Consider the following 23060-nt stretch of genomic DNA (forward strand, 5'->3'; position numbering starts at 1 on the left):
TACCCCGGGAGCGTTAGTTTTTGTGTTCACGACACACCGAGTACGGCAGCCGGGTGGTAATTCAAAGCTTGTCGAGTTGGCCCCTAAAAAGCATTCCTCCAAGGGAACGGCTGTGTAGGTGACTGGTGCTAAGAAGTAAGTAAATGTCTTTTTAAAAAGTCTGCTTGTTGAGTTTCAATTCATGGTTTTAACGTCGGTGGGTGCAAATCGAGAGATGAAGTCTTGTGTAATCGGGATAAGAAAAGATAACCGAACAAACACATCTCATAGGTCACATGGTGAGACGCAATGACGCTTTACGTATTCAACGTCCGAGGCGGAAGCGGCAGCGTTACAAAAAAAAAAAAAAAAAAAAAGAAGCTTAGCAGCGGTGGAAAGTTAATAAGAACGTTTATTTTCTCGGGCAGTAAGTCAATTTTGATTTATACTTTATTTGAGTTTTTCCATTTTCTGCTACTTTATACGTTTCAAAGAGAAATATTGTACCTTTTCTCTACTACATTTATTAAATATCCTTAATTATCAGTTACTTTGCAGACTCAGATTAATAATTCAAAATCTAATAAAATGAAAACAAATATATCATGTATTATTCATAGATTAAGATAAGGTTTTATTGATTTCTCGGTCAGCTTTCCAGCTGCAACACTGAAGCGATGTACACATTAATGCATTAATTAATTATTCATAATTATAATCTAGAAATATAATATACATTATTCTAAAATGCATGAGGTAGGTATGTTGGTAAATGTCAAATAATAAAGTAAATGGCCCCACAGTGGACTGAACAGGACCGAATGAAGGAGAAACACAGTTGCTCCCTCTAGTGGCAGCACGTGCAGCTGTTCTGTCCCTCAATGGTTGAGAGCAAGTAGTTTCCACCATATTTCTATCATGTACCTCAAGCTGGAATGAAGCTGGGAAAAAAGTCTGTTGTGAAGTCCTGTTTCATTATTATTCTTTAATAAACAGGATTCACAGACCTTTTCCCTGCATTTTCACTTGTCATAGCAGGAAAAGATCAAGTGGAACTAATGACATTAATGATGACTCGTCACACCTGTGTTTGACATGTTAAAATGATCACTGTGAAAAAGATCTTTTCAACTTAAGTTTCACATCACATGTTTCCCTCTGATCAAGTGTGTGCCCTTTGCATTGGCTTTGTGTTTGGTCCAGGGCCATGGATTAACCAGTGACGAGACCCTGGAGCTGCTGGGCCCCATACTAACCTCCCTGTTCAACATGCAACAAAGGACCCCAGTCAGAATTAAGGTGAGGACACTGTAGTTATATGGTCTGCATCTTAATCAAATAAACAACAGTTTTAACATACCTGCTTTTCTGTCATGTCTGATAAAGGACATAAATGTTATGATCATCATAACTATTAATGTTAGTCACACCTGTAATTTTCCTCCTCTGACAAGTCAAAATGTCTGCTGTGAAAACGGTCTACGTTAATCTGAAATATGGAGCAGGATTGGTCATGAGGCACTGGGTGTCCTGCATTAATGCATGATGAAACAACCTGTGTTGGTCTGTCTGGACACGGAAGCATTCATACTGTACCAGTACTGTACTGTTGGTTACTAATAATAATCAGTGTGAACATCATTGATCAAGAAACTGATGCCCTTTTAGAGGATTTACAGAACCAGAAATACACCCTGATGAAAGTCACGTACGAAAGTTTTGCTTTGTGTTTGCAGAAGGCAAATTTAGGTGAGTCTTGTTTACGTAGCCCTGTGCTGCATTGCTGTATTCATGAGCTGATTTGCCTGTCTGCTCTGATCTTGTCACACCAGATGGCCTTATTGATTTGGCATTTGACCAATAATAAAACTCAGTTCTCGTTTTCTGTGAGCTAGTGTTTGAATACTGAAAGCTTGTTCATGCGTGCGCGACTGCAGGTGGGGTACAGGTTGTGTGTTTGTGTGGTCCTTTATCATTTTTAAGGTATCCAAGCGTAACTGTGACCCTGATGTCAAATTCCATGCACTTCCATTACTTTTCATGTTATCTTTGCTCCACAAGAACAAAAAATATTCCTGGAAAGTGAGCAGCTGCAAAATTCCCATTTCTATCATGTCCCCTGTGTGAAATACAACTCTCCAAATTCTCTGTTAATTCCAGAAATTCCTCAAACCTCGGGAACAATGTTATTAAGAAATGAGACAGTGGAGACTAATGAGGAAAGAAGCTAACGGTTGACTATTTGTGGTATGTTAAGTCAGGTGCTCTGTGGGAAGGATTTATTTCTTCCTGAACTGTGCTGTTAGCACATGAGGGGTCACATGCAGTGCAGCCTGAGCAGCCTCACAGGCATCAGACAACGTCACCGGGAAAACCAGCAGTCACTCGCTGCATAGCTGGGCTCACGCTGCCTCTGTCTTCACAGCCAAGACATTTCTTATTGCTTTCTAACCTGTTCTCTATCTAACTTTATGTGTTTTCTCAACTTACTATTTATTTTGTTTTAATTACGCAGATGTTTAAAAAATGAAGCGAGCAAAGCCTTAAAAGAGAAACAAAAACAAGTTATTTATTAAAAAAACTGTTAATATGAAAATAAAAGGTGAGAAATGGTGAAGCTATGATGAACCATCCACTTTTTTGTACTTTCCTAACCTTTTTTAACTTTAGATTTTGCCCACCAAGAAAAGATATGGTGTTTTCCTACAGAGCCATTTTATGATCCACATTTTAAATATTTGGATATTAACTGATGGATATAGTATTTGAGTGAACTTGCTGACCGACAGTGCTCAGTCTAGCCTCTTTTGTAGCAAGTGCTTTCATACTATGCTATGTTTTAGGCTGTAATGAAGTATAAATATAAACATGTCCATTTTTGACAAAAGCACGTCAGCAAACATCTCTCTGCTTTATTATAGAGCAATCGAGGGGTGGATCCCCTACTGTTTTTTTTAAATATATATATTATTCAATCTTTGCTTTTGTATTTTCCAGCTTCACAGAACACGAACCACAGCAATCCAAATAACATAAATAATTCATTGCGATGTATCAGTGATATCTTGTTTCAGGATTTATTGATGTCATTTGCCTTGCGTTACTTGGAGATGCTAAGTGTGGGAAGCTTCATTAGGTTAGATGGACTCGTATTTGCTGAGAAAACACAGAATGAGAAAGAAACAGTTGTGGAAACTGATACAAAGTCTTTACATCCAATAATGTGAGGTTTTTTTTTTTTAAAATGACTTCCACAATCAATGAGCTCATTCATTTAACTGCCTTCCTGTTGTCATCTGACTGAAAGTTCGGCCTATGAAGGATGATGATGATGATGATGATGATGATAATAATACATTTGTACAGCACCTTTCACACAAAATGCAGCTCAAAAACACAGATAGAAAATCAATGGAAAATAAGGAAATATATAATAAAATAAAATTAGAAATAGACAACAAAGGACGCATGAAATGAGGCAGAAGGACAGCAGCGCATCAGTGAGAGCGATGAACAAGGCTTCGCGCTTCGCATCACATATGTCTCATAAACTGAGCAGGGGTGTGTCCGCGTTGCTGCGAGCGCGGATTCTTCAAGCTGCAGCAGCCTGAGGAGGACAGCAGGACACGGGGGAATGGCTGAGGAAATGAAAGGATGCTATTGACGTGCCGTGCACACACTCATCTTGTGACGCCCATGCACACATAGCTCTAAGGTCATACGTCAAGAGAAGGCATGACTCGAGCTCTGCTCACAGTTCTCAGCGCTCTAAAGCAGGCAGCATGTACAACATTTTCATTTACACTGTGCAGCAGGCAGCCATTGATTTTCCAATAATGCACTTAGAAAAATGTCGTCCTGCTTGAGGGATGTCTGCGTTTGTGTTCATTTGAATTATTTACTAGCACTATATCCATCGTTTGACGTCTTTTTCTGCATTCACTTAAAATACAAGTTGTTCCCTGAGCACACAGTAAAAAACTCACAGCACACATGAAGTAAAACGACTGTTAGCTCTGGTGAGAAGATAAAATCTGATAAAATGGTAGAAGCAATGTCAAAAGATATTCATCAACACAACATTTCCTGTAAAATAAAACAATAGTTAACAAAACAGAGCTCATATGTGCTCTTACAGTTTCAGAGGGGGTGGTGCCGGTTTGCAGACTCCCAGTGATGTCAGAGGTGAGAAGAAACTTTATGGTAATTCAGGTCGGAGGCCCTCTTAAAGAGAGTGAGGAGACATTTGTTAAGTCTCTCTGGGAGTGGTGTTGGGGTTCAGGACTGCTGGGTGAGGATCGGGGCTGAGAGAGAGGAAACACACAACCGATTACAGGATGGCGACTCTGACACTGGCACTGGCACTGCTGGTTTTGGCTTTTACATCTGCCACTGCAATAAGTGAGTACACCAGCAACAAGGTTCAGTCGGGCATGTGGTTTTATGTTTGTTTTTCCTGTCAGTTGAGCTGCAGGTGAATTGACGATGACAGGTTTTATATGTCGTGGTCACAATTCTGCAATTAAAAAAGTGGAAGAGGCCTCTCAGTGTATGCTTTTTTTTCCATCAGACAACAACTTGTGTCAAAGACTTTTTTTTGTCTGAGTGAAACTACAGCAGGCTGTGTTTTCTATCTCCTTTGACACAAACCATCTGAAGCGAGAGAAGCTGCAAAGGGATAAAGTAGAATTGCAACGCTTCTCTTTAGTTTGAAAAAAATAAAGTTTGGAAGCTCAGTCTTTAGTTAAGATGGAGTTTTTAATGTGTGAGATGTAAGAACTTTATGCAAACACAGTTTAGCAACACAAGAAGTGATTCATTTTCACTTTTGTAACTAATGTAAATCAACATTTTTCTGCTTTTCCACCGATTACAAGCGTACATCTGACTCTATGTGTTAGTCTTTCTTTGTTTTGACTACAATTTGAAGAGCACATGGATTGATCTGTGATTTCACACTCATTTCATGCTAACACACTCCCACTCTGTTAAACAAGGGGAGATCTACAAACTGTGACATGCCAGTTTTACGCTTCTACACTGTTTTTTATGCTGCTTTCCATTCATGACTGCAGGCTCAAATATTTTCCAAGGTGTGTGCTTTAATTCAGAATGATGTCCGTCACAATCTTGAAAATAATCCGTCATATCATTGTGAAGGGATTTCATGAAATAACATTTACACACACACACACACACACACACACACACACACACACACACACACACACACACACACACCTCACTGGTTGAGAGAAAACCCAGTGAGCCGTCTGGGAGCCCTCATTCCTCTCACTGGGATTACTGATGTTGCTGCTCAGCTGAGAGTCACATGAAAGGGATTGAGGGGGATTGCAGGTCGTGTGACTCCCACTGCCAAGGACCCCAAGACTCCTCTCCCCTCCTCAACACCAACAACATAAACCTGCTCTGATTCACACAAGCATCTCATCATTATGTTCGAAACCTGATTGATTATCATGTAGAATCTCTTCAAAAAAACATGTAAATAAAATATGGAATCAGAGGTACGTCCACACTTAATATGGCTCGTTGGAAGAGTAACACGAGTGGCTTGATGTGGCGTCTTTTCCTGAAGAGTTTGCAACGTTTCTTCCAGAGCCGAGAAGTCAGTTCACACGTTACCGCTCGTGGAACTCACGGATGTATCCGGTGTGGAAAGACGGAGACCAGAGGTTCAGGAACTGTTGGTCTGGTGAGCCTCATTCCTCCGTTTCTAAAAACAGAAATGTTACAGAATGTTCTGCCAGTCAATCTGAAGATGTTAAACCGCACGTAATCTGCTTTCCAGGTGGTGAAGTAACTTTTGATTTGAAAAATGATGCTCCCACCCTGACTGGAGCAAGAGCAACCTTCTCTATTAATCTCAATTTCCCACCAAACCAGACAGTGCTCTCTGATGGGCAGGTGGTCTGGGCACGAAACTGCACCATCAATGGTAAGACAACCTTTCCAGTAACAGTATATGTGTATACATACACACACACACACACACACACACACACATATACATACATACATACATACATATATATTATCCAATAACACGGTGGAGGGCAGGGACTCCAGGTTAATATGCAGCCTATTGTGATGTCAAATTTTCTGCTTTTTTCATTAACACTGAAAACCACAAGCAGATCACTGATCATTTTATCAAAACAACAAAATGATCTTCATGTTACAGATAAATAGTTGACACGATGTTTTCTAAAGAAATAAAGAGTAACTTAAAGACACTTTCAAATATGTTTTTCTTTTAGAATTTCCATATCAAGAAATGAGAATTTTTTTTTCTATTAGGTAATTTATCAATGATTACGAAAAAGGAGAAATCCGTCTGTTAATTACCAGTTGAAACACCAACAATTTATCATAATGAACGATACAAAGGGATTTGGAAATTGTGCTACTTTCATTTTGATAGGACAAAGACTCTTGTTTTATTTCACTTGTGTTGCCTCATGCATGATCTGTGGCCTTCATCTCCTCCAGGACAACAGTATCAGGAGGGTCAGCCTGTGTATCCCGACCAGGACGCAGAGAGGACCGGAGTCTTCCCTGATGGCACGCCGTTCAACAGGAGCCAGGATAAGAGACCACGCTATGTGTTTGTGTGGAAGACATGGGGTAAAATGCAGCTATCACTACATTACATTAAAACACACAGACACACACATACACACACACACACACACACACACACACACACACACACACACACACACACACACACAGGCACTCCTACATCAAGACAAAGAACAGACCATAAAGCTGTAAAAGAATAGAGGAGGTTTCTCCTCCAGCCAGGAGTTAAAGCTCAGCATGTGCCCGAGGCCCAATCAACAAAGAAAGCCTTTTCAGTGAACAACTTATCTCTGATGTTTGTCTTTGACATTTTATATTTCTCATGAGAAATTCTCATGACTTTTTACCTCTGAAGACTCTGTAAATACACGCTAGACTTCAATTGTGCTGTGAAAATCTTGTTCAGTGAATAATCACTATTATGTGGATTAAAGGTCCAGTGTGCAGATGTAGGGGGATCAGTTGGCAGAAACTGGATTTTATATTCATAATTACATGAGTTAATTGGTGTATAATCACCTCAAAATAAGAATTGTTGTGTTTTACTTACCTTAGAATGAGCTCTTTATATCTATTTATCTGTATCAGATGAGCACAACAGCAGAGCAACCAACCAGCTAAGAAGAAGCTGAGCTGTGCCAGGTTTCACGGTGGAGACTTTCTTCCCAGCCTTTTTAAACTAAAAATCTGCTCCACTTTATTCTGGTGCTGCTTGTCATCCACAGCACATCAGACGCAGGCCATTACATTAACTCACGCTGATGAAACCTGGTGTTTCTCCAAAATGTGTAAAAGAAGTGATTTTAGCTGTTATTAGCAGACCACTCTAAGTAATCACAATGTTGCTCTATTGAAGGGCGTTACTGGCAGGTGGCAGATGGACCATCCTCCTCCCTCTCTATTGGAACAGACAACATCCCCCTGGGCTCGTACAACATGGAGGTCGTCATCTATCACTGCCGTGGCAAAGACAAGTTTATCCCTCTCGGTTACGCCTCCTCAGTCTTCGCTATCACAGGTGACCTATTAAATCATTTCTAGCCTAACTTGAGGAATTTCATTCTACACTATTTGCATTTCTTTAACATCCTCATCATTAAGAGCTCTCCATCTTTTGCTCCACCATCAGACCAGGTTCCCTTCACTGTATCACTCAGCCAAGTCAATGATGTAAACCAGGACGACCAGAACTTCATCCAGAACCGAGCCATTGCTTTTAACGTTGCGCTCCACGATCCCAGCCAGTATCTCAAAAACGCAGACATCAGCTTCAGCTGGGACTTTGGGGACAGCACTGGTACTCTGATCTCCAGAGATCTAACTGTCACACACACATACCTCTCCGTTGGGAGCTTCAAACCTCAGGTGGTCCTCATGGCAAGCATCCCCAACGGCTGTGGAAACCCCACTGCTGGTGAGGTTTTAGTATTTATGTTACATCTTTTGTGTCCTATAAGATGTCAGAACTAGGATTTGCTCATTCGTTTTAAACTTTTCTTCCAGTTGTTCCCATTGATGCCTCTGCTGCTCCAGCAGTAGTTGTGATGGCCTCCACCCCTGCAGCAGCACCAGCCGAGGGAGGAGACACAATTGCTCTAGATGTTCCTGCTTCCGATGTCACTCCACTGGCTGCCTCTGTGCAGCCAGCTGAAGCAGCCACAAACACAGAAGATGGAGAAACAGCCATTGAGACAGACACAGGGGTAGTAGAGGTTGCCTCTGTTGCACCTGCAGGAGTTGATGCAGCTGTTGTCCCAGAGGAACAAGATCCTGCCAACACGGCTGCCCCTGCTGCAGAAACAGATGTTGCAGCTGAGGACACAGATGCAGCAGCAGCAGCAGCAGCAGCAGCAGCAGGTGAGGGGGCCGCAGCTGCCTCTGTTGCACCTGCAGCTGAAGAGCCGGCAGATGCTGCTGCAGATGAGACCGCTGTGATTACGGATGCAGCTGAAGAAAATGTGCCTGTGATTGACACTGCTGCTTCAGTTGCTCCTGTTGCAGAGGGAGAAGAAGCTGCAGCAGAGGTCACTGACACTGTCACTGTTGCTCCTGTGGCAGAAGTAGCTGCAGAGGGAGAAGCTGTTATTGTGGCTGCTGATGCTGCTGCCACTGATGCTGCTGCTGATGTTGCTGCCGGTGATGCTGCCGCTGCTGATGCTGATGCTGCCACTGATGCTGCTGCCGCTGATGATGCTGCCGCTGCTGCTGATGCTGCTGCCGCTGATGCTGCTGCCGCTGATGCTGCTGCCGCTGATGATGCTGATGCTAATACTGCCGCTGTTGATGCGGCTGCTGTTGATGCCGCAGTCGAGGTTGTCCAAGCTGTAACAGAAGCCCCTGCTGATAACGTCGTAGCCCCTGCTGCCACTGAGACCACAACTGTAGAAGAGGCAGCACCAGCTGCAGATACTGAGGCAGAAGTGCAGGCTACTGAGAATGAAGTTGCAACCGCTGCAGCTCCTGCAGGTGAGTATTTACTGTAAACAGGCAGACACAAAATAAAAAGATGGCTCTTGTAACTAAAGCACTTTTACTAAATCTGTCAACCAGCAGGTGAGGAAGAGGCTGTTCCAGCTGAAGGTGAAGTTCAAGCAGAGGTGGAAGCTGATCCAGCACAGGTTGCCCTGGTTGTGGCTAAAAGACAAGCACCAGAGCTGACAGCTGACTGCATGGTCTACCGTTATGGCTCCCTCGCCACCACTGTAGATGTTATCCGTAAGTCAATACAGGTCTTGTAATTATGGCAGTTTAAACCTCGACAGATAATGTTATTCTTTAACTTACAGAGTATGATGTGAGTTTTAAAATCTCTCCTTCTGCCTCTCTTCTCCACAGAGGGTATTGAAAGTGTAGAGATTGTACAAGTGTCCAATGTTGTATCAATGGCGACTGAGTTGGATCAGAATGCTGTGGACGTCACCATTACCTGTCAGGGAAGGTGAGCAGTGACATTTATCTATTAAACATGCTACTTTTATGTAAGCACACTTGCTGTTATAGTTGTTGATTTATCTCAGTCTAGAATTACACAACTCAAACAAATTGTCCTTATTCAGACTTTACCTGAATCACTGATGTTTGAAAAATCCTGAAAAAAAGCTGATTGTTCTCCTTAAAACTACGTGTCTGTGTCTTCATTATCTTTCCTTCAGTCTCCCAAGTGAGGTCTGCACAGTCATTTCGGACGCTGACTGTATCACACCGGTGGAAACGATCTGTAATGCAGCGACACCCTCTCCAGACTGTCAAATGATCCTTCGTCAGTTCTTCAATGACTCTGGAGTATTTTGCATCAACGTCTCCTTGACCAATGATGTCAGTCTTGCTGTGGCAAGTGCTAGAGTCAGTGTGACAGTAGGTGGGTGGAAGAAAAATGAATTAATAGCCACCAAAGTACTTAATCTATTGGTTATTGTCTCATTTCTATCACGTGCTTCAATTCCAGCTTCCGGTGGTTCCCCAGCTGGAACTGCAGCCACAATCCTGGGTGTTATGGTTCTTGCCTGCGTCGTCTGTTGTATTGGATTGATGTACCGGTGAGTACCTAATTTATCAACCTAATTTGATTTGAGGACAAAATGAGCCCCGTCACTAGTGTTACTGATACATTGGCAAAAATCTTATCTTTTCTGTAGCCAGAAGCAACTATCTTCCTTCTTGTTTACAGTTTTCTTTACTTTCTTATGATTTTGTTTGTTGTTGACGGACATATTGGCCTTTTTTCATGGCATATGAACTCATATTTTTATGGGAAACACATATTTTTGTCATTGGTGGGGCCTCCTCACTTGTCTCACCTGTTTCATGTCTGTGAACAGGCGGTTCAAGCAGTACCAGCCGCTAAGAGAAGACAGCGCTGACAATAATGGAGGCGGCTCGGCGGTAACGTCGGTGCCTTTGTTGTTGTGGAATTTGTTGAGCCGACAGTCACCAGGAGAGAGTCGTCCATTACTTCAGGGGAGGATTGTGTGAATATCATCATGAGCTCATGCAGCCTACTTCAACAACATCCACTAAAATATCAGCTTTATACACAGAATGCTTTATATTGTAGTAATATTAGAACTCCCAGTCAATGTATTGAACCCAAACCAATTAAGCCTATCAAGTTAAGTGAACCAGCCTGTGTACAATGATGTGTAAAAATAGAAAAGAGCCAAGTATGTAATAAACAAAGTAAAATAAAAATGTTGAAGCATTTGTAGAGGAAAGTGATATTTATTTTTGACCTACAGTATTTTTTAATAATTGGCACTAATAGTGTAAACAAGCCATAACTATTCTCTTATTTGTGTCCCACTTATACTAAATTGGAAAATCACTCTTAACACGTTTCAGTTCAGTTTCTTTACAATGTAATTTAAATCATTTACATCACAGAACATTAATACGTTTGCTACCCCAAAATAAATAAAATGATACTTTATCACCAACACAGTTATGTTTCCCCATTTTTTTCCTTTTCACTTGCATGTGATATTTACATGATTTTATGTCCTGAACAGTTGAAGCAGCTGAAAGTCATCAACAGCAACATTTGGTACATTTATTAAATCACAAGGTCAGTATAACACAATGGCAGAAACAATACGAAGGTTTGTTTGACTCTCACTGCTCTCACTGAAGTTGTTTTCAGACAAAGTAAAAAAAAGAAATAAAAAAAAACAGCTATTTCTCCCAGGAGTTGATGGAGACCAAAACTGAGGTAAAAGGAGAATGAAGATTGGATTCATGTTCATCAGATGACCAGAAATACACTTCCAGGTGAATATTAATTGGCAGGATAGGCAACTGTGTGCCAACGCTTTTACTATGTTTATAAGATGAAGTTGCTGCACTGCCACCAAGTGGCCAAAAAATCAATTAACACAGATTTAACTAAATAAATCAACCCAATACAAAACCCATCAGGGCTAATCTACCACAATGACTTAATGTTTAAGTGTTTTCCATTTTTAGAGAGACTTTGTCAGCTTGTAACTGCTCAAACTCAAAGAAAAGCATGAATAAATAAAACAGTGAAATTTAAATTGAACTCAGAGACGGAACATTTAGTCAAAATAGCAACACATAACACAAAAGAATGCGGTCCAAAAGCTTTATAAAGAAGACTAATCGAACTACAAGAATTTGTGACAACCCACAACTTTATAAGCACGTCATAAATGTTTCACATGGCTTCAGCAGGCAGTTAGGTGGAGGAGAGCTGTGGTCAGAGAGTGGTGTGGTTACAGGAACGCTGCTGCTGAGTGTGCTAAAAAAATATTACCATCATGTTCTGCTCTCTGCTCAATTAAAATGATTGAACAACATGTTACAGGGTTCCTTAATGCACTGAGCCGACAAAGAGCGTCTGATAGTAACATGTACATCATATGACAGACTGCAGTGCAGGAAAAAAGGCTGACGTCACTGCAGCAAAAGCTTTAATGGAGGAAGCTATGGCCTGGCCTTCACAGAGGAAACAAAGACGTGGGGTGATGGGCCAATAAAGGAAACAATGGTGCTTGATTACATGGTTTATTTTTATGAATCAGAGTAAAATTCAGAGTAAATATGATTGTTTTTGTGAAGGCTGTTGCATTACACATGTCTTAATTCACAGATTTTAAATTAAAGTCTATTGTATCGTTGTACTCATCTAAGGAGCAAAATGAGAGAAAATAGGCTCATGCTCTGCACCCCTCCACCAAACCTTTTGGGATAATTATGCCATTTTGTGTTGGTTTCACTCATGTATGCACCGCTTCACAATGTCCTGTCTCTGTTTACTTACATGCAGAAATATTCCAAATTAACATCCCTATAACAGACTTGTGTTACACTGCAGTGCTCCATTACAGTAATTACCAAACACAGCCATTAATCATCCTCGACTATTAACATGTCTCCGTCACATGTACCAAGTGTTGTTCAGCCATCTGCGTTCAGTCTGGACGTGCACTGCAGCCCAGATAAAAACATACAGTTCCCCTGAAAGACTATTAGTTTTCACAGATGATCTCAATCTTGGACCTCAAAGGCCTCTGGGATCTTACCAGACCTGCTGCTTTTAATAGGCCACAGCATCCTCGTGATTTGTCCCAGTCAAAGCAAAGCAGCATTACTGGCTGTGCTCCAGGAATTGGCTCCTTTTTTCCAGATAAGCTGGCGAGACTTTTATAATTCCTCGAGTCCTCTCTGGACTGTGAACATGGAGATGAGTCAGTCGGTGACACCATCCAAGCAGCGACGCCGCTCTGATTAATGTGAACGGCTCTTTATTGCTCACCCCTCCCCAGCAACTGATCTTAAAAAAGATGCGTTTTCCTTCATCTGTCCTCTGCACTGCAAAAACCAACCACAGTCGAGGATGTGGTGATGAGTCTCGCTGCAACCCACAATTAACATCAGCACAAACAGTCGTCACCTGTATTTATTCTGTACCTTACATTAAAGCCACTATGTCTAGAATTTAAACAATCCATCTAGTACTACAAATTTTATATCAAAGCCTTTTCTTTGCCACCATTTATGAAAGTGTGGAAAACCCAATCATTGGCAAATCTGAATTTGCAGGACAGAACATGGCAGATTAATGTGTTAACAACAGCCAGGAAGCAGCTTCAGACTCTGGCTGTTTCAGTGTAATCCTGGCCAAAGACATTTCTCCCCTGCACTGATGTCAGATGAGTGGGGATGTACAGAAAACCATCTGCTGGGACATGGAAATAAACGGAACATTCCTGTCAATCACAAACTGCTGTTTATATGAAGATCTATTGACGTTGTGAATAGTGACTCCTCTGAAATGCTTGTCATAATGACCTAATTACAGCATCTACATTCAACTAAGATACATTAAGATTTTAAAATTCTTGAATGCTTATTTGTGAAGATATGGACCTTTTCCCATCACCAGCAGCCGTGTTTCATGATACACTGCCTCAGTTCACAATGCATTCTGGGAATTTCCTTCTACCACTCTGTTTGGTGTCTTCATCTGAAAATGCTCCATGTGGAGGGCTGGATAATCACTACCCCTCGATCCCCAAAACAAACGGGACACCGTACCCCGCATGACCACACACAAAGTGGGACTGGGCCACAGTCTATTTGGAATAACAATCCGTCATCTTTCTGCAACCTTAACCTGCTATAGTCGACATGTATCAGCTAGTGGGATTTGGAAAAATGTTAACTTTGGAGATAAAAATATAAATGCCATTATCCATCGTGCTGATGATGGCATTGTGCATCTGTGTGTGTGTGTGCTTTTTTTCTTTTCTTAACTTAACCCTTAACCTAATATTGATGTTAATGAAGAGGGTTGGGACACTAAACTACGAGTCAAAATTCTTCAAGATCCTACACATGGGAGCTTTAAAGGTGAAAGGATGACCCCTGTGAATGACATAAAATGACAGCTGTAAATGTTGCTGTACGCTCAGCTTCCTGTGCAGCGGCGCTCTGTGCTGTTCTCACTGCTGGCTGCTGTGCGAGATTCAAGTTTGATTAGATTTCTCCTCAGAGACCACACCCAAGATGTGAACTTTATATATGAAAATGGAGTGAGCGCTTATTCCCTGTTATCCCAGAAGACTGAGATATGGGAATGCCTGTGTGGATTTGAAACATGACACACAGACTGTGAGTTCAATATGTGGAAATGGGAACAGATATTCTAGCCTGATACTGTCGAAGAGGCATTATTGAATTCATGGCTCCTTCGGGAATTCTCTGAGAAACCAGGAGGATCAATCGCTAATGGTAACATCTGGCAGATGGTTAGTATTACTGACACGGTCCGGTTCAAAATCATCGAGCTGTATGTTTTTTTTGTGTGTGAGTGCGTTTGTGTGCTTGACATACATGTTGGTAATTAAAGTGTACAAATGCAGATTCAGCCTTTACACCGATAGAAAAGCTTGATACAGGAGCAGATTGGAGCAGGATCTGGTGGAAGAATTGAAAGTGAGATGTGCTCTGAGCAGAGAGAAAGAGAGGAGGGGGGAGAGGAGAGAGTTACCGACCATGAAGCAGGTTGATTAGATTACAGAGCTAAGACCAACAGTGGCCATTTATTACGCTGAAAGCCAGAGCTCGGCAGTGGCAGCCATGCAAACCTACAAGGAGGAAAATCAAGTGTGTGTTTGTGAATGACAGACAGTTAAAAAGATTACTATATTTTTACAATGCTGTGCTGCAGATGCTCCATTGGGAGAAGAAACCCAAAGTTTAATTTAATCAGCGCTGAGTACAGTTTAAAATAAGGACTGTTGATTGGTGTGTAACAGTGTGTGTGTGGACATGTATACCTCCTGTTGTAGGGATATGCATCTGTTTACAACATCACATTGTAGGAGACAAAACACAAGTTCTCATAATGTAAATCATTAAATTCTAAGGTGAAGACTTGGGTCAGGGTTGGGGTTAGACAAGTCGTGGTTATGGTTGTGTCCAGGAAATGAATGTAAGTCAATGCAATGTCCCCAACTGTAATGGAGCCTGTGTGCATGTGTGTTTGAAAGAGAAACAAATATGGCACAACTTGTTATACTCAATATTACATCAGGCAGTGGAGAGCATGAGGGTGGACAGGCTTAAAGGTACCAAGCGTGACTGGGGACACAAAGGGAAGAAGGCACCACACCCGGTCACCACAGAGCATGCTCAGAATTACGTCAGCTTTTTATGAGATTGGTAGCCTGTCTGCAGACATCAATTAAAATCACTATAGACCTTACACGCACACACACACACACACACACACACACACACACACACACACACACACACACACACACACACACACACACACACACTGCGCAATACAAAAGATTTGAAGGTGCTGCCTGACAGAATAACATCAACATTAATGTCACATTTTTCCCAGCATTTGAAGCCACTGTCCATACATGTACATTTAAAAACAGCAACAGAAAGCAGGGAATAGTGTTTATTGTTGCCATGTCATTCTGAGTTAAGGCTTAATGTCCCCCTCAGTGGCTGATTTAGTAATATAATAGTCCCCTCCCTTCATCATTTATCAAGCCTGCAAGTAGGATTCACACATCTCTACAGAAAAAGAAACTTATACATTATTAATGATTTTATAGCACAGTCTCTTTTGTCCTTGGCTGAAGCAACTTCAACTGATGTCCGAGAAAGTCTTATATGATAGATAACATTATATGTTGAGAGCAAAGTACCTTCTTTTCAGAGTTAGAGGTGACATACATTTTGATATTTTGACAGTTAGCTAGTTAATAGAGCATCATTATCAAGTTTTGACTGTGATCAGTTGGCTTTTCTGCACCGGTTAATTAAATTATTGCTTTCAAAGTGACAATATCCTCAAAACAATGTAACATTTAAATAATTTCTTTTTAAAATGGTAATTATTTGTGCTTGTGAGTCATTGAGTCCCTGGACCTGCTTTCACAGCAGCCACTATTCTTTGACTTCTATCATCTATCTGACTTGTCCAAAAAGCCACTGCTCACCAGAAATACAGACAAAGTTAACTGACAACTTTTACTCTGACAGGAATTACTGGATCTAGTGCAGTTCAAAAGGATGGAATAACTGCGGAGTCATGGCTCTGCCCCAGACGCCCAGAATATCAATAAAGTATTCCATTACTGTAAAAGGAGAGAGAGACAGAGAGGCGAGAGGTAGGGAGACAGATGGAGGGGGGAAAAAGAATCAAATCAATGTATCCATGTGATTCAATTTAGGCCACAATTTCACAGTTTCTTATTGAGAACCAGGTAACAGAATCTGTGCCACACATTTGATAGTAAAGTTAAGATGTGCGTGTAAGAGTGAAGTCATATTTATAAGTCATATGGAGAAACAACAATCAAAACTGAGCAAGAACCCGTGCAAAGTGTCAGCAAGGGCACGAATCAGGGTGAGGAGGGGTGGGCGAAGGAGACATCTTTCGTAAGCAAAGCAACAATGTGGAAGCTGGACTGGCCCCGTGCCAAGTGCTGGTTAAAAGGGTGGAACTGTCGAGACAGAGAGTAAGACAGAGCGCCGGTGAAAGCACAGAGAGAGAGGCAGGGTCTTTCTCTGAAGGGTAGGGAGTGGCCAAAGCCTGTGTGCTGATGAGTGATTGAGAAAGGAAGGGTTCATGTGGGTGGGGTGAGGAGAAACGAGAGAGGGGGAGGCGCGAGGATGATGGGATAGCCAGCTCCTGTGCATAAAACCCCCGGTACTCTTCAGTCTGATGTCCTGTTGCCTCACGAGCATCTTCAAGTCTCCAGCTCTCCATCTTTCCACAGCGATAAAGAACAAAACAAGACCAGCCATGAGCCACTCTTCAATGCATACCTCCACTTCCTACAGGCGCACCTTTGGAAGCCCACACCCCATCTCCATGTCTTCTTACTCCCCTGCGTCCTCCCGTATGCCCATTTCTGGAGGGCGCTATATGCGTTCAATGTCACCTGTGGTTTCATCCCGCGCCACCACCTACCACCAACAGCGTTCCCGCTCCAGCACCCAGCCCCCTCGTATCTCTTATGACAAGGTGGACTTCACCCTGGCTGAAGCCATCAACCAGGAGTTCCTCACCACCCGCAGCAACGAGAAGGCCGAGCTGCAGGAGCTCAACGACCGCTTTGCCAGCTTCATCGAGAAGGTGCGCTACCTGGAGCAGCAGAATGGCGCTCTGCAACAGGAGCTCAGCCAGTTCAAGGGCCAGCAGCATGGTCAGCCCAACCGTGCCACTGACCTCTTCCAAGAGGAGCTGAGGGAGATGCGGCGCCAAATGGACGCCATTGGAAAGGAGAAGGACCAGTACCTACTAGAGAGGGACAACCTGGCTGAGGACCTGGCCCTGCTCAAGCAGAGGTTGGTACCAACACTGCGATGAATGAAGATATGAGATCTGTTAAATGGCCGATGTTTGGAATGAGACAGAAGGATAAGGAGGGTGTAAAGAGTTTGTGCATGGGTGATATTGTGCGATATATTGGGTAACGGCCAGGGTAATCAGGGGCACATTGAAAAAAGAACAGAACAATCTTTAGAAATTGTTGGGCCTTGCCTCAAGAAAATAATAGAACCATTACAGAACATGGAGCTGTGGAGAAGTTGCTAATCAGACAAACCAGACAAGGTCAACGGTTTCTCTCCTCTTCATTCCAGTGTTTCCTTGTTGTGAGTGCGTCTGTCATATAAGTTGAGCCCTGGCTGTGGGCTCCTGTTTAACACCAATGCCACCATCACATCATTCATTGACACTGTTATGACTCACGGTCCACTTTAAGCACAGAGAAGGCAGAGTCCCAGGGCATTTGGCACTTGAGTCCAGTGGTGATGGTGGTGCAGGGCGTGGCACTCCGGCACACATGGACAGAGCGGCAGTGTGATGGAGGCCCTACTTCTTGTGCGTGAGACTGTTTCTATGTGTGAGTGTATATGTTTAATGAATTGTCTTACTGGCAGGATTCAACATGAAGGAGAAGAGTCTCAGACAGCAAAGTCACCCGCGGAAAACTATGGCACAGTACAGGATGTCAAATTAGACAAGGAGGTGTTGAATGATTCCCGTAAATAACACAAACTTATTGACTTTTCGAAACACATACAATTATGCATGCACACAGTAGGATGAGAGGAGACAGGAGGAGGATGGATGGGGCAGACACAGGGTGGGGCTGGCTGAGGAGCAGGGAGGGGAGAGAAAGGAAATGGGTCCAGAGGAAGAGAGGCTGGATATCAGGCGGGGTGAGAATAGCGTCAGGAAAAATCAATGTGACTCAATGACTCCATTAGGTGTGTTTTCAGTGTCCCTCTGTGCTGATGGGATGGTGCCAGAGACCCCATTAGGACAAAAGGACCCCTGTAGCACAACATGAATTAAAGATGAGGAAGCAGGGCTCACTGTGTGATGCTTTGCCCACTAATCTACTTTATGTCCAGTCCGGGCATGACTTCTGTCTGACAGGACAGATGGAGCTGGATTCAAATTCCCATCCAGACATCGACCACACAGACAGCCCATCAGTCAAACAGTGTTAGCACAGAATGAGCAACTTATTGTGTTCTACATTGTGATACAGTTTGTGATGAGTCAACACAGCGGCTCATGAATTGAAACTGAAGCGTGAATGAAATGTCCTTTTTCATTTTTATTTCATTTTGCTCACTTTTGCAGGAGCACCAACTTACATTTTGTTTGAAGACGGTCCGCAAATGTCTCATTATGCTAAAGTAAATCCTACATAATGCAGATTTTACATGGCTGCCCTGGGCCAATATTAAAATGACCGTTTAAAATCATTAAAAAGACGGGAAGTGCGTGTACATAACCTCACTGAGTGTGTGCCGATGACCTTATTGAACTGTAGAGAAACCACATTAGTTCAAAGGAGCAGCTGCTGATCCCACTGGGCACGGCCCCAACCCTTTTTACAGGACAGTAAATTAACAAATTGATCCAGAAAGCTTTTTGCCAGCTGATGTCCTGGCTCAGGAGAGCTTTTTCTTTTTTTTTTTTTTAACATATTCATCATGTTCTTTTCTGTCCTCTTTTGGTGAAAAGGAGATTCTTGGAGCCTGGAAGAAAATCTGTACACTGTTTGAAATATTCTGTCTCACTCTTTGTCCTCAAGGTTGGAGGAAGAAGCCCAGAAGAGGGCAGATGCTGAGAATAACCTGCTTGCCTTCCGCAAGGTAAACACTCAGCTCACTGGACCACAATTACCATATTTATTACAGTGTCCTCAGGCTCAGAGAACAGGTCAAAATGGTCAGCTTTGTTCCATTTCCAACGCTTCCACAACAGTGCCACAGTACTACAGACAGATTTGACAGACAGGAAAGAAGCATTTTTGCTGATGCACTTACATGAAATGAAATGGCTGCAAATGGTTTATAGAAGTGATGAGAAGGAGACTCTTTTTGTCTTTAGTGTGATTCTGTTTTTCATGATTAAAACCTAATTAAAAACTTTGTACCACGTCACAAAATATTTCTATGCACTAAAGGAACCATAATGGCATTTTCACAGCTCGCATGGCTCAACTCACAATAATTTGTCAAATACAATCTGTATATCAAAGGTGCAGTGATGTAATATTGAAAAAATAAGGTTATGCCTCAGTAAAGATAACATATTGCAATTATGGCAACCTGAACTATCTTTGTCTCATTTATAAACTAGGATGTGGACGATGCCACATTGTCCCGTCTGGAGCTGGAGAGGAAGATTGAGAGTCTGATGGATGAGATTGAATTCCTTAAGAAACTCCATGATGAAGTAAGTGGTGCTGCCTCCTCTGATCATTTCCATTGTGTTTGCATAAATGGAGAAGTTTGAGTGTCATCTGCATCAAAGTTGGAAGAAATGCATCGTTAAGTGATTACATTAATCTGGAGGACACACAGGGCTAAACCATCTCCGAACACCCAAATAAATGTTACTGTGTCAGCTTTTCCACATTTGACGATATGTTCATATCTTGGTATTATCAGGAAATCCAGGAAGTACAAGTGAGTGTCCAGACCCAGCAGCTGAAGATGGAGGTGGACAGCAGCGCCAGGCCTGACCTCACTGGTGCTCTGAGGGACATCAGGGCCCAATATGAGACCATCGCCCTTAAGAACATGCAAGAATCGGAGGACTGGTACAAGTCCAAGGTGGGCAGACAGACATTGACGGTCACATACACATACACACATACAGACACATATTCACTCTTGGGGGCTTCCTCTGTTTTGTTTTTACAGTTTGCGGACCTGACTGAGTCTGCAAAGCGCAACACTGATTCTCTGAGGCAGGCCAAGCAGGAGGCCAATGAGTCCAGGAGGCAGATTCAGTCTCTCAACTGTGAAATTGATGCACTGAAGAACACAGTGAGAAAAACACCATCAGTCATTTGTCTATATTAATCTATATCACTATATCACATTGCATTTTCTTATTGTATTTGCTGCTGTGTTTTTCAGAATGAAGCTCTGCTGAGGCAGATGCGTGACATGGAAGACCAGTTTGGCAATGAGATTGGCAATTACCAGGACAACGTGGGCAGACTGGAGGATGAGATCCGCCACCTGAAGGAGGAGATGGCTCGCCACCTTCGGGAGTACCAGGACCTCCTCAATGTCAAAATGGCTCTGGACATCGAGATTGCTACTTACCGTAAACTGCTGGAGGGAGAGGAGAGCAGGTGAGGAAGAACATATTGTGTCTCAGGTCAAAATTTCTGCTGTTTTGATAGGATTTTTTTCTTTTATCACTGTGCATTTCTCTCTTGATCAGGAACAAGATGGGCATCATGTTGAATGTTTGTCACCCCACAGCTAAAATGACCTAAGACCCATCCTAAACCCTGTTAGACAATTCAGATATCTCACAAATTTTAAGAAACATCCAAGACAGCTGCATAGAAATTTGTAATTGCACACCTACTGTGATTTAAGTTTTCATGCACTAGCAAAACTAGCAAACAAAATGTGAATGTCTTTTTCTCTTTTATGGTCTTTAACCTATGCCAATTACAAAGCGATGTGCATGTTTAACCTTAAGGATAACCTTTCATTACAGATTTGTATATAACACCCAAAATGTGTATTCCCCGTTCAGGATTACTGTTCCCATTGTCAATCTTGGCATGAGCAACCACTTTGGTGATCGAGGTAAGTTATAGTTCTCTGTTCAAGATCAAATATAATTATATTCAGGGATCCCTTTTACCTTTCAGTTCTAGAGTTATGAAGTGGAAGGAGCCACTGGTTCTGGAAGTGGTGTTCTCAATTCTGTATTCTTATTCTACATTTTTCTTCAAGCATTACTCTCCATATTACTTAACAGAGAAATGTGGCGCATTCCTGAATAATGCAATAACCCTGTAGATTCATGTCATAGCCTCAATTTTCAATTGTTTCAACTTGGTTTCTGAGAATTCATGTTTTGTCTGTCAGTTTGGTATGGGGGGTGGCTTTAAATAGTTAAATACCCATGAGCCTCAGTCACCATTGCTGAGGAGAAGAAGCAAGTCAGAGGTGCGAATCAGACTTGGGGGACCAGATCTAAAACCACAGCGTTGTCACAACATGAAACAGATAATTGAACCTTGAAGAAACATAAAGTTTGCATGTAAAGAAATGTAAAGTTTCAATATATCCCTGGTTTTGAACTGTTACTTTGGGAACCAGGGGTTTTCTATACAGCCTATCACTGATCAATAACAACTCTTGATAATTCAACCTTTGAAGAGAATCTTCAGAATGTAAAAGCATCTCTTTTTTAATGAAAATGTGTCTGACTGTAAAAACCTTGATGTGACTTTTCCCAGACTATGAACAAACTCCAAGCACCATGACCAAGAGGACTGTGGTGATAAAGACTGTTGAGACTAGAGATGGAGAGGTACAATGATTTATACAAAAATGACATGACACAATGGAAAATAACTATATTGATATTGTTTGTGTTGTGGAAATTGTGTGGAACAAAAAAAGCTACATTAACTTGCACCATTTGAAAGTGAATTTGAACAAGTCTGTTTGTTTTCCATCAGGTGGTGAAGGAATCCAGGAGGGAGAAGGAGAGAGACTCAGACCGCTCTGATAGAACCGACAAGGATGACAAGGACGAATAGATACAAACTGATTAGAAAATGTGAGGGCCAGAGCCATGAGGGAAAAAATACATAAAAAAGAGGAAAAGATATGAAAAAAACAAACTGATCTACACAGTCCTCATTCCCACTAGTTATGTGTTTTGTTGTCTAGCAAAGAGTCTGTCAGTATAGGTGCAATGGTGAATGAAACCCTTTAGACAGTGTCACTTTGGTGCTATTTCAGCCATCCAGTTTTTGCTAAACATCATCTGTAGGACTAAGCAAAACCACTTTATTAACATACCACTTGAGGCCTTGATTTGCAGTGCAATCCCATGACATCCTTAGACGACCACACGTTTGTAGTATAAAGCTACAGGCTAAAGTAGGTAGTTTAAACGCAGAGTTTTAATAATTTGTGTCGTAGATATGACTTACTAACAAAGCTTCAGACACTGCCCTTTGGTCAACACAGACACTGAGAATAAATGAACCTGTCTGCTTTTGTTTTAGACGCTTTTCTATCCTCTTATTGTGCAAACCAATACATCACCAAAGACATGGACCATTAGTAAACATGTGACGCACAGGAAATGTTGACGCTGAAAATATGACAGTCACCAACTGAAAAGACTTGCTGAATGTGCTTCGCAATGCTGAGTGTATCTGGTACAATTGATGACCGAATACGTGCAAATAAACTTAATTGGAGCAAATCTATGTAGTCCGTATTTATGAATGTGCTGCAAGAGTGTTTTTTTGGTTTTTACTAATTCCCTCCACGCAGTGTTTTGTTCCATACAAGCCAATGTCTCTAAGCCTATGTTCAAGAACACCTTTACAGAAAAGTGTACAATGCAGCAGGAAACCATTTGTCAGAGGGGCTAGAAAACCAGCGGATAACATAAGTGTTCTTAT

At 42.0% G+C, this 23060-nt stretch overlaps 2 protein-coding genes across 3 annotated transcripts; both read left to right on the forward strand.

The window, feature by feature from the left end:
- The first annotated feature begins 4224 nt into the window (after nucleotides 1–4224).
- Nucleotides 4225–11022, forward strand: pmela (premelanosome protein a). 2 transcript variants are annotated; one of them, XM_076743167.1, is made up of 12 exons: nucleotides 4225–4380; nucleotides 5600–5695; nucleotides 5792–5938; nucleotides 6493–6627; nucleotides 7442–7603; nucleotides 7715–7999; nucleotides 8089–9051; nucleotides 9136–9300; nucleotides 9421–9523; nucleotides 9738–9943; nucleotides 10031–10121; nucleotides 10404–11022. In XM_076743167.1, exons 1-12 carry the CDS (start codon nucleotides 4317–4319, stop codon nucleotides 10555–10557), a joined length of 2571 nt encoding a protein of 856 aa, XP_076599282.1. In that variant the 5' UTR covers nucleotides 4225–4316; the 3' UTR covers nucleotides 10558–11022. The 2 variants fall into 2 exon arrangements, with proteins under 2 accessions (XP_076599282.1, XP_076599289.1); XM_076743174.1 differs by having other exon boundaries at nucleotides 9139–9300.
- A 5658-nt stretch (nucleotides 11023–16680) lies between these two features.
- Nucleotides 16681–22855, forward strand: prph (peripherin). The gene is made up of 9 exons (XM_076748039.1): nucleotides 16681–17424; nucleotides 19191–19251; nucleotides 19742–19837; nucleotides 20053–20217; nucleotides 20308–20433; nucleotides 20527–20747; nucleotides 21164–21216; nucleotides 21876–21949; nucleotides 22101–22855. The coding sequence occupies exons 1-9, from the start codon at nucleotides 16799–16801 to the stop codon at nucleotides 22179–22181; spliced, it is 1503 nt and encodes a 500-aa protein (XP_076604154.1). The 5' UTR covers nucleotides 16681–16798; the 3' UTR covers nucleotides 22182–22855.
- Nucleotides 22856–23060: the final 205 nt, after the last annotated feature.

The sequence above is a fragment of the Chaetodon auriga genome, chromosome 2 (assembly GCF_051107435.1).
Source record: "Chaetodon auriga isolate fChaAug3 chromosome 2, fChaAug3.hap1, whole genome shotgun sequence".
In the NCBI taxonomy this organism is placed as follows: domain Eukaryota; kingdom Metazoa; phylum Chordata; class Actinopteri; order Chaetodontiformes; family Chaetodontidae; genus Chaetodon; species Chaetodon auriga.

Excerpts from the sequence above, each read along its gene's own strand:
- pmela (XM_076743167.1), top strand. The coding sequence starts at position 4,317 with ATGGCGACTCTGACACTGGCACTGGCACTGCTGGTTTTGGCTTTTACA. Across the intron at positions 7,604-7,714 it reads CTCAGTCTTCGCTATCACAG|ACCAGGTTCCCTTCACTGTA; the intron begins GTGACCTATTAA and ends CTCCACCATCAG. Across the intron at positions 8,000-8,088 it reads CTGTGGAAACCCCACTGCTG|TTGTTCCCATTGATGCCTCT; the intron begins GTGAGGTTTTAG and ends CTTTTCTTCCAG.
- prph (XM_076748039.1), top strand. The coding sequence starts at position 16,799 with ATGTCCTGTTGCCTCACGAGCATCTTCAAGTCTCCAGCTCTCCATCTT. Across the intron at positions 19,838-20,052 it reads TTAAGAAACTCCATGATGAA|GAAATCCAGGAAGTACAAGT; the intron begins GTAAGTGGTGCT and ends TGGTATTATCAG. Across the intron at positions 21,950-22,100 it reads TTGAGACTAGAGATGGAGAG|GTGGTGAAGGAATCCAGGAG; the intron begins GTACAATGATTT and ends GTTTTCCATCAG.